The sequence below is a fragment of the Magallana gigas genome, chromosome 1 (genome assembly GCF_963853765.1).
Source record: "Magallana gigas chromosome 1, xbMagGiga1.1, whole genome shotgun sequence".
NCBI lineage: Eukaryota > Metazoa > Mollusca > Bivalvia > Ostreida > Ostreidae > Magallana > Magallana gigas.
The window spans coordinates 27,915,979-27,926,126 of record NC_088853.1 but is presented as its reverse complement, the minus strand read 5'-3'; the positions used below and the strand labels follow the sequence as shown (position 1 = coordinate 27,926,126).

Here is a 10,148-nt window from a genome sequence, read left to right as displayed (position 1 = left end):
TGAAGGGACTAGCTCCATTTTTTGTGCATTCATTTATATTTGTTCCATTATTTAGTAGAAGTTGAACGGTGTTTTTATGCCCGAGTTCACACGCTTTATGAAAAGGACTGTCTCCGTTTTTATTACGCAATTCCATATCTGCCCCATTTTGCAACAAAATCTCCACTGTGTTTTCATAGCCCTCCTGACAAGCCACCAAGAGAGGACTTGTCCCATCTTTCATAGAAATGTTAATGTTTGCACCATTAGTCAGTAAATTATGTACAATGTCTTCATGATTTTCTTTACAAGCTATTAAGAGAGGACTGGCCCCGTCTTTCATACATAAGTTTATATCTGCTCCTTTCACCAGCAAATGTTTCACAATGTCATCGTGTCCCTCCTGACAAGCTATATAGAGAGGACTGGCTCCGTTCTCCTTACATAAATTTATGTCTGCTCCCTCATTCAATAAAAGTTCTATCGTGTCTTTTCGTTTTAAATGAGAAATTTTCGTGTCATTTTCTTCATTTTTTTCCGTACTGCTTCCAGCTGCTAGCGTTAAGGGAGTCCAGTAATTTGCATTGGTAGTTTTTAGATTCACATCAGCGCCGTTATGAAGCAGTTCACGCAGTAGTTCGTTATTATTAAACGCAGAAGCGATATGTATTGGATAAAGAAACTTCCATTTTTCTGCCATACATTTTTTGATATGATCTTTTATAAACATAGCATAAACATCTTTTGAGCCATTACAGCAAACAGAAGAAAAAATGGAATTTCCTATTAAATTCGCTTGATTCTGTCGCAAGGCATTAAGACAATATAAGGACAATCTTGTGTCGCAAAATATAATAATAGCACTTAGAGGCGATATTTTCTCTTCTAAACTCACAAATCTAAGTTTAGATAAAAAGAAATGATTTGACGTTTGATTGATTTCTTCATGATCAATTTGAACCTTTTTCTTTTCAAGTAACAGTTTTAATTTCCCTGGATGATGTTTCATTTCATTTATAAAAATATCAATTATTTTTTCATTCTTCAAACAAGGATTGAGTACAACATCAAGTAAGCGTTCTCCAAAAATATCTTCGAAAAGTCGTTTCCCTAATGCTTCAATGTATTTGTCTTTTAAATGTATACTGAACTGATTACTGTAATCGTTAGAACATTTTAATGTTACCCTTTTTCTGAGGAAACCAACGTCTGCGTATCTTATTGTTTGCAGAGGATAATTTTTTCCAAAAACATAAGTGGTAACTTCCATCACAAAGTCGTGGTAAAAATGATAATTGTCGATAATTTTCTTCACGAAAAATCCCTGAAGAGTTTCAAAAGCATCATCTATAGTATGAGGTGCTGTGTTTTTATGCATTTCACACAGTTTTAAAGCAAGGCCATATTTTTCAGTTGATATTGAGGATTCTTGTATATCTTCAACGCAAAGATCATTGTTAAACAATACAAGAAGAACTAAAGCACAGTATTTTTCTTTGAATGATTTTCTAAAAATATTTATTTCCTCTTCCAAAACCTCGACGGGTTCTGTAAAGAATCTTAGTTTTTCGTGTTCTTTGATTTTTCTGCTAGAGCATAATTTGCACAATAATGGAAAATACGCATCCGTTTGAAAAATTTTTGATAACTCTTCTTTGGATACATTTTCGTTGAATGCGTAGTTACTCCAAATTTGTTCTTTTTCATTTTCACTTAGTTTAAATTGGTCATTGCTTATGTCTACGATGTTTGATCTATTTTTCAAAAGTCCTGTCACTTTATCGTCATTCAGAATATGTTTCCTACACGTCATCAGAATTTTGACTTCCTTTACACACGCTTTTAAAGTTTCCTCATATTTTCTCCAAGTAGTATATTCTATTTCATCAAATGACTCTTTGCCGATTGGATCATTTAGAACAAACATGACTTTTTTTTTTAGTATGTCTGTGGATGAATTTATAGCCTGTATTATGTCTATAACAGAATAAACTGGTTTTACCTTCCAAAATTGACTTCTAAATTTGAGTGCAATATGGTGCACGGTAGCTGATTTTCCCGACCCAGAGTGACCAGTAACGATTACAATATTCTGAACATTTATGAGTCTTTCCACTTCTTTACTCGCTTTTGTTTCAACAAAAAGTTCGTTGTTGTTTTGCCATTGATTGATGAGGGCTTGATCCGATGGTAATTCTGTAAAAATATCTAGAAAAAAAAAGTTTATAATAAATTATAATTAATTAGTTAGAAATACTCTGAACTATGAACTTTTAACAATAGTATTTTCCGGTTAATCTTTGTGTATAAAAAGCCATTGGGATCTACCCACGATCATTAGGTTATACTTTTTAACACCTACGCTATATATCAATTTGATTTATACACGTATTTTTATATGAATACCCATTGAAATTCCTTTTAATTATTAAATGCAGTCATGTAGAAGTATATTAATGCTGAATATACATATTTATGGGGCTATTTGACATACTTTTGAGGATTTTATTTATTTATCAATAAATAAATTTAATTAATATAAACAACAAAAAGAATTACCTCTGCCCAACTTATCGTTTCTGCTGTTATCATCACCATCAATTGCCGTCAAAGTACCAATATGCACTGAATAATTGATATGAATTTACTATAATATCAATGTATTTGCAGATACATAAATAAATTTTTATTTATGCTTACAGTGGTAACAACGTTATTGTTGACAAGCCAATCGTGTTAAATAGTTCGTGTAACGTGGGTGATCGTTCGTGTTACGTGCGGGATCGTGCGTGTATCAGGAAAAATAGTTTGCGTTTTTTACCGTGCGTGTTCGTGCGTGATCGTGTGGTTTTTTCGTTTTGTAACTTTTTTTTACGGAATGTCAGGATTTATTCTTAAAACAATGACAAGTATTGTTTTACAGTTGTTAACATTCATTCTCTCTTTCGTGGTTAAATACACTTTTCAAGTATTCCCACAGCTTATTCAATCCTTTGTTCGGTCGAGTTAGTTTTGCATAATGTTTTAATCAGCCTATATCAAGCATCCATTGTGTCTTGACACATACTTTTAATCAGATTAGCAAGAGCGACATGTTGAATGAAAGCAGTCAAGCTTACCCACTCTCCGTTTTAAACTAAACGATTATCCCCAACGTTTTTCTTTCAAATGAGAATACGATATGCATTCCTATCTGGTTCACTGTGTAAACATTCGTTTGAAATATTTTTTTTATAGACGCTTTAAAATTTAGAAAAAATAGAAATAAATCAATAATGTACTGTAAATAAAGAAAATATTCAAAATTTAAAATCAAAATTCTATGGAACAAGGTAACAAATTTACCTCTATCCCACATAATCAAATCGTACGTAAGGGTACTGAATTACATAAACAGTCAACTCGTATGCAAATAATTTCATATAGTTATCTTCAATTCATTTACACTTAAGTTATCATTCATTATGGAGACAAAAAATTAATTTGTGTATGCATCATATTGTGTTATATGGATGTGTTAATTGTTTACTCGTAAAAATAAAACAGTGCATTGCTACCATACATGCCGCTTTTCAATAAAACACAAACATAAAGCAATACAAATTAAAGCAATACCTTTTCTTAATTCTAATCTTAAAGATAAATTTTGATTTTGCGTCTTTAATGGTGTAGAATCGTTCGGTTGCGTGTTTTATCGTTTTTGTTCGTGTATCGTGAAAATTCAGTAAGTTAGTGATCATCCGTGTATCGTGCGTGATCGTTCGCGTATCGTGCGTGATCGTTCGTGTATCAGAATCGTGCGTGTCGTTTGTCAACAATAACGTTGCTACCACTGTAAGATTTCATAAGTTTTTCTTTCCCGGTAAATACAATATTGTTTTAATGCGTCTGCACAGACCATCTAAATTCTTTCAAGGGCATCTTTGATAAAAAAAAATACATATACAAGCACAAACTTCTTTTTTAAATAGAGATTTGGATTTATAGCATGTCCGGGATTTTCAAACGACAGTCAAAAAAAGGTTAAATTTATAAAGAAAAATAAAATATTCCAAATGTATCGCTACTGATACAAATTATGTGAGGTCCACATGCCTTGAGGGTCACCTGACAACAATAGACGTTAGATTTACAAGTCAGCCTCATGCTTGCATTTTGACCTCCACTTTATGGTGTGTTTTTTTTTTCAAATCTGAGACTCCTCTGACTGTTATCCCGCTTTTATTAGTTGATGTTTCAAAAACATTTATTCATGAATATGAGGAGGGGGATTTAGTCGGGGGAGTCTTTGATTTTCTACATCATACAGGTAGCTCCTAGAGCCAAAACTTTAAAATCTAAGAGAGACCCGCAGTCTTTTAATGGTCAATCTTTTATAATATTGCTTCATGTATAATGCACAAAAAATGCATTCATTTTGTTTTACAGGTATACAATGCAAATGAAATCAATGTAGATTTCCTAAGATAGAGCACATATCTAATTCATTATTGACAATTTATTATCTATTTTTTTTTTACTTTTAATTTGTAGCCCAATTTGTATCACCCTATGACCTAAATCCGTGATCCAGAGACCATGAAATTCCCGATCTTTTTTGTTTTGATAGCTGCTAAAGCAATAAGAATGTTTTCTTATTGTCGCTAATGAAATACTTGATGTTTGATACTTGACTAAAGGGACATGATCATAATTTTGGTAAAAAATTATTTTTTCGTTTTTTTAAGCAGTTGGTGTACAAGTTAAACGCTTTATGTCGCGTAACTAAACCCCCGGAAGCTTCACGAAAGTGCTATCTTGTAATGAATCAGAGACATGGGAGTACTAAATGCTGCACTAGTTTAATTTGATTTTTTGAGCCTATTTGTTAACAAAAGTGACAATTATTTCTATTCAATATAAATATATCGATCGTATCTTTTATTTTTAGTTTAGCAAGAGTTTCACTGACATTTGAGTTGAAAACTAAAAACGACATAATTAATGACATCAACTAAAATATGTATCCTGGATTAGAATTGAAAAGAAATAATATCGATAAAGGGAATATTTTCGTAAATTGTGTAATAAAATGAAGTTGTCTTCTAGTTCTCTTTACATTGACACTAGGTTTATTATGAAAATCTCAGTGAGTTGGTGATGAAAATACAACAATAAAAGATTATTTTGCTAGTGTTTTAAACAAACTGAATTCTGTAAAACTCTAATAACATGAATAAAAAAAATCAAGAAACTTGCTTGTCATAATTACAACTGAGCGACAATTAAGAAAACAATCACACGGTGTAGTACCTAAACGGTTGCCATCCGTAAAAAAACGACGTTCGCTGTTTCTATTCGAAAATTATACGGTTACTAGCTGAAAAAAATGTCCGACACAGTAAGTATTTTTCTTTTCAGATTGAACAAAATGCTCATTTTCTCAAAGATTTTAATTAACCTGCAAACTTGACAACCCTTATGGAACGTAACACACATTTCAACACTAAAATATCCAGCTACCTACATACAAGATGAAGAATTGACTTAAAACTTCGCGAATAACTGTCGTTGATTTGGGCACATGTGCAGTCGAATTAAGTTGTTGGACATGATTGCGCCAAAATCAAAGTTTTTTTTAAAAAATTGAAGCGACTGATTTCTTAATATTTGTACACAGAATAGTTTGATTGCAAGAATTATCCATTTTCTTTGTTTGTTAAAAGCTATGACGATTTTACTCGATAAGTCGTATGTTACGGCTACTATTAGACAACGACACCGGTTTCTATTGGAAATGTGCACTTTCTAACCTGAATGAAATAACATCCATGTATATGCACTGAATCATACAGTTGAAATACATGTATGTTATTCTATAGTAACCGTTTAAAAATACGTTTTTCGCAACTCTCCAACCTTTCCAACAGAGCTCGAAACCACCTCGAATGTATCATAGGTGCTTGGGGACGGGACCCCCCCCCCCCCGGATATTAATCACCCCCTCTAAATCCCCGAGTTATTTTTTCATCAATTATTTTTTTGATTATAAGTTGATGTATGCTGCACTAGAAAAAAAATCACAATTAACGCTAAATAAGCTATGTATAAAAAAATATAAACCACTGGTATATTTTTAATATAAGGTTTGTTTCGCGTTAATTGTGAATTTTTAGTGTAGCATACAATACATCAACATATAATTAAAAAAAATAAATGATGAAAAAATAACTGGGGAATGTGGGGTGAATGTTGTTGTGGGTGGGTGGGGTCCCGTCCTCATGCACCTGTGGAATGTATTACATAGTCGTTCATGACACCCCACCCCCTTTTTTTATTTATTTTTATAGAATTTTATTTAAATACATGATGTTTTACTATCCGTCGAGATGTGAGCTAGCAGTGCCCGAGAAGTTGAGACCTGTATGACCTACCTATAAATGTACACAGTTCATCCTTTATCAATTTTTTACATTTCATGAAAATAATATCGTTCCGCATGAGGTTAGTTAATGTTTGCGTAGTACTTGCCCGCTGACAAGAGAGGCGAAAGGGACGAAAATATAACGGGCAAATATTTCCCTGTATACAATAGTACATCATAAATTTTTGCGAGAAGCAAAAATTTTAACTTTGCAATTTGGAAATTCTAACTTGCATTTTTTGAGATGTATACCGGTATATATAGTGAATTTTGAACTCTGATACCCATATGATATCAATAGAAAATCATGTTAAGGTGTTCTGAGACACTTCCGAATTGGAAAAAGATATCAGATTTTCCAATTACAAATTTCCATTAGAAATCGGTTTTTATTCCTGTGAAAATCTCCCGGTATACCCTCCATAAACAAATATTCAATATTTTTCTTTTAATTGATTTTAAATTTTCTTATTCTCTTTATGTGTATTTTGTTAAAAAACATATGGCTCAAAGGTGAAAGAAACAGTAACTTTGGACAGACTTAATATGTCATAGGTTACTGTGGAATCATGGCTTTTAAGGGTGCATTTCGTAGATTAGCGCTGCATGGTTGAACGCGATTTGGTGGAGTTGCAATCGTTGAAGCACTTGATGTCTCACATTCTCAATCGCAGCTTCTCGGGCCTTTCCGGCAAGCTCGGAAAAACACCTCGAATGTATTAACATCACCGGATGTTAGAATTTTATACAAAATGGAGTCGCTTCCCATTAAAATAAGTATTGGCTAGACAATCTTGTATGTCGCTTCTGTGTTATATATTAGTGTATATCGTTTACTTTAATGAAGTATAGCTCACATCTCAACAGATCGTAAAATGTGTCATATTTATATCAAGTTTTATAAAAAGGGGGGTTGTCATGGAAGCCTAGATAATACATTCGAGGTGTTTTTCCGAGCTTGCCGGAAAGGCCCGAGAAGTTGCGATTGTCACATTCTGTGTCACATACTGTGTGATGTGTTTTAGATTGTTTAGGCTTGTGCAGCCATAAGTTTGATTTTCTTTTTCTAGCTGGAAAAGAAATTTAAGTTTCATATAGTAGCCGGTGCATCGTATTCAGTTTATAGCCGGTGCGAACATATCAGTATTTCAAATAGCAACCGCAACTTTAAAAAATCATTTGTTGTCAAATTATTTCGATCAAAATATACTTTCTTGTTTATTTCGTATTACTTAATGATTCAGAATAGATAAATGCTTTTTTTCATAATATAGAACAAACAAACTATGATTTGTAGATGAAAAAATCAGCTTAAAACTTGGTTTTAACAGCCTGTTAGTTCGTCACCGACCAAGGATATTTCTCTATTTTTGGTTATTCATAGGATTATTTTCCAAACTACATTTATAAAATATTATAATAATACCTTACATGTTCCGTGCACACGGATTATTCAAACACTTACATGGTTTGGGTACATTTTTCGACAATTTTGTGGCTTGATCCATGCGTTTCGTGCATGCTTTTTCAACTAGCAACCGTTCAATTTTCGAATAAAAATACGGAACGCTGTTTTTTACTTATAGCAGCCGTTTAGGTACTACACCGTGAATCAAGCAAGAGCAATTTATAGCAATTTTAAATAATTAAACATGTTTTGAATGACTTGATTTTTAATATAGAAATAGAAAAATACATGTTTAATTATCGACAGACCGATATAAAAACAAAAACAATCACGCTAAATGAAACGATAAAAGTCAAATTGTTCTTTTCAGTAATGATAAGAAAATCTCTTTTAAAGCAAACACAGGTACTATCAATTCAATCAAAATCAAAACTGTCTTTCCCTCTACGGTTTCAAAACTCAACTTCTAAGTGTTCAACCAGTATAATGTATTTCCTATATGAAATAAGCACATTTATTTGTCTTGCCGTCAGGGTTACTGATTTCCATTCAACTTCCAAACTGTTAAGAACTATGAATTAACCTTGACCATTGGTTGACCTTTGCTAATTATCACAGACACTACCGGTTTGGTTAAATTTTGATCAGAGCCTTTGGATTGTTTTAAGTTGCCGATAAAAATTAATGTTACATTTATGAAATAGAAACATTTCATTAAAATAAAGTATTTTTCAGATTGCTTATTATGTAAAACAATGACGAGGATAAAATAAACAGCAAATTTAAAGTGAATACATGTACAGTCTGTCGGAGGATCAAAACACACAGCAATATTCCAACGCTTCTAGCTGTGTTCTCATTGATCGTTTTGGTCATGTTAAGAGGATTTCCTTTTAAACTATCACCAAAGACTAATATCAATCACAAAAAAATTGACAATCTTATTAGGCATGCGCAGAAAAATGTCAATTAAATGTTTTGACGTTTCATTACGGGCAAGTGATTTCAAACGACGTTGTTTAATTAGATCTATGCTATTGAAAAGAAGACATATCAGATACGAAATCTTATTTCTTAATTTCAAAATAATTCTTTTCATCAGGGTAAACACTTGTTGAAAGCATATGTTTTATGCTATGTATCAAAAACGGGGTGATTTTTCATTCGATCAATACATGAAGAAAGAGTAAATGTCAAAACTACAATTTGCTAACGTCAATCGGGCTAGCAAAAGCGTTCAGGCCACGTGAACCTCAGTGATAAGGCGCGCAAACAATTTACAAAGGATGCAGGTATTTTTAGCAAAGTACACTGTGCAATAAGCAGGCTGCACCATGCATGAAAAGAATCGATCACAAATCAAACCGTGCCGTGCAAAAAGCAACCAGTTCCGTTCGAAATGTGTTCCAAATCAATGTGTGAAACTGGCGCAGAAGCACGCCTCAGGTATGTACTTTAAACGAATTTGTTAATGAAGTGAAACTATCGGCTAAGTTAAAATATGGTATATTATATCATTTCAGACGGAGCAGACATAAATAACGTAATCAAATGTTTGTAACTTATTGTAACGACTTTTCGAAGAAGAAATTTAAAGTTAAAAATTAAACATCTTTGCAAACCATGGTAAGTCAAGTATACTTTTAAAAAACCCACAAAGTTTGTCATTTAAAGAAAAGTTTTAAGTTCTCATACCTTCCTCATCCAGTTCATTTACAGCATGTTGATTTTGAGAAAGAAATGGTTCTCGAGCTTCTTGAATCTCTACATCAGTGTGTTTTTTGCTGGTTTGAATTCCTATTAAAACCGATTTTGCTATTTATCATTTATGTCAAAATATATTAAACCAAACCAAACAGATAGGTTTTTCTTTATATTTCATATTAGAATTAATGATTAAAGTTTCTTTTCAAGAATTGATGAACATAATAAATTTTACTCATTAACAACAATTACTTTAACCCTTACGTTACACCAATATATCCAAGTGCGCTTGAAATAAAAGGTACCACAGATTCTGAGCCATCTGTTTCATATTTAGATATTTTATTAGAAAAAGACTTAATGGTAACCTTACAACAAATGTCGTACATTATAAACGTGATGCTTTTTAATTTGTTTCCATCGTCAGCTTCCCATACTAACGTAGCAATATACTATCATCACCTTCTTATGAGGTTTATGTATTTCATGCTCTACATACGAACAAATTCTTGAACCAGGCAACAAACAACAAACTAACAAACAAGTTTGTTGGAACAAGAATATCAAGACCATCACTTATATTCATCTTTACGCAAATTTAATGGTCGAAACATTGACCCTGTCCGTAAATACAATGTTTCATTAAAATACATG

The 10,148-nt window shown here is 32.4% G+C and overlaps 1 protein-coding gene and 1 long non-coding RNA gene across 2 annotated transcripts in view; both read right to left on the bottom strand.

The window, feature by feature from the left end:
* LOC136269886 (ankyrin-3-like) overlaps positions 1-1,593 on the bottom strand; it is a 4,088-nt gene extending 2,495 nt beyond the window's left edge. Inside the window, exon 1 of the mRNA XM_066065562.1 lies at positions 1-1,593. This exon is cut by the window's left edge and continues 2,495 nt beyond it. Coding sequence (XP_065921634.1) covers positions 1-1,357 — 1,357 coding nt within the window. The 5' untranslated portion in view covers positions 1,358-1,593.
* The window catches only part of LOC105336714 (uncharacterized), a 408,324-nt gene that overhangs the window by 25,437 nt on the left and 372,739 nt on the right, over positions 1-10,148 (bottom strand). The window lies entirely within an intron of this gene.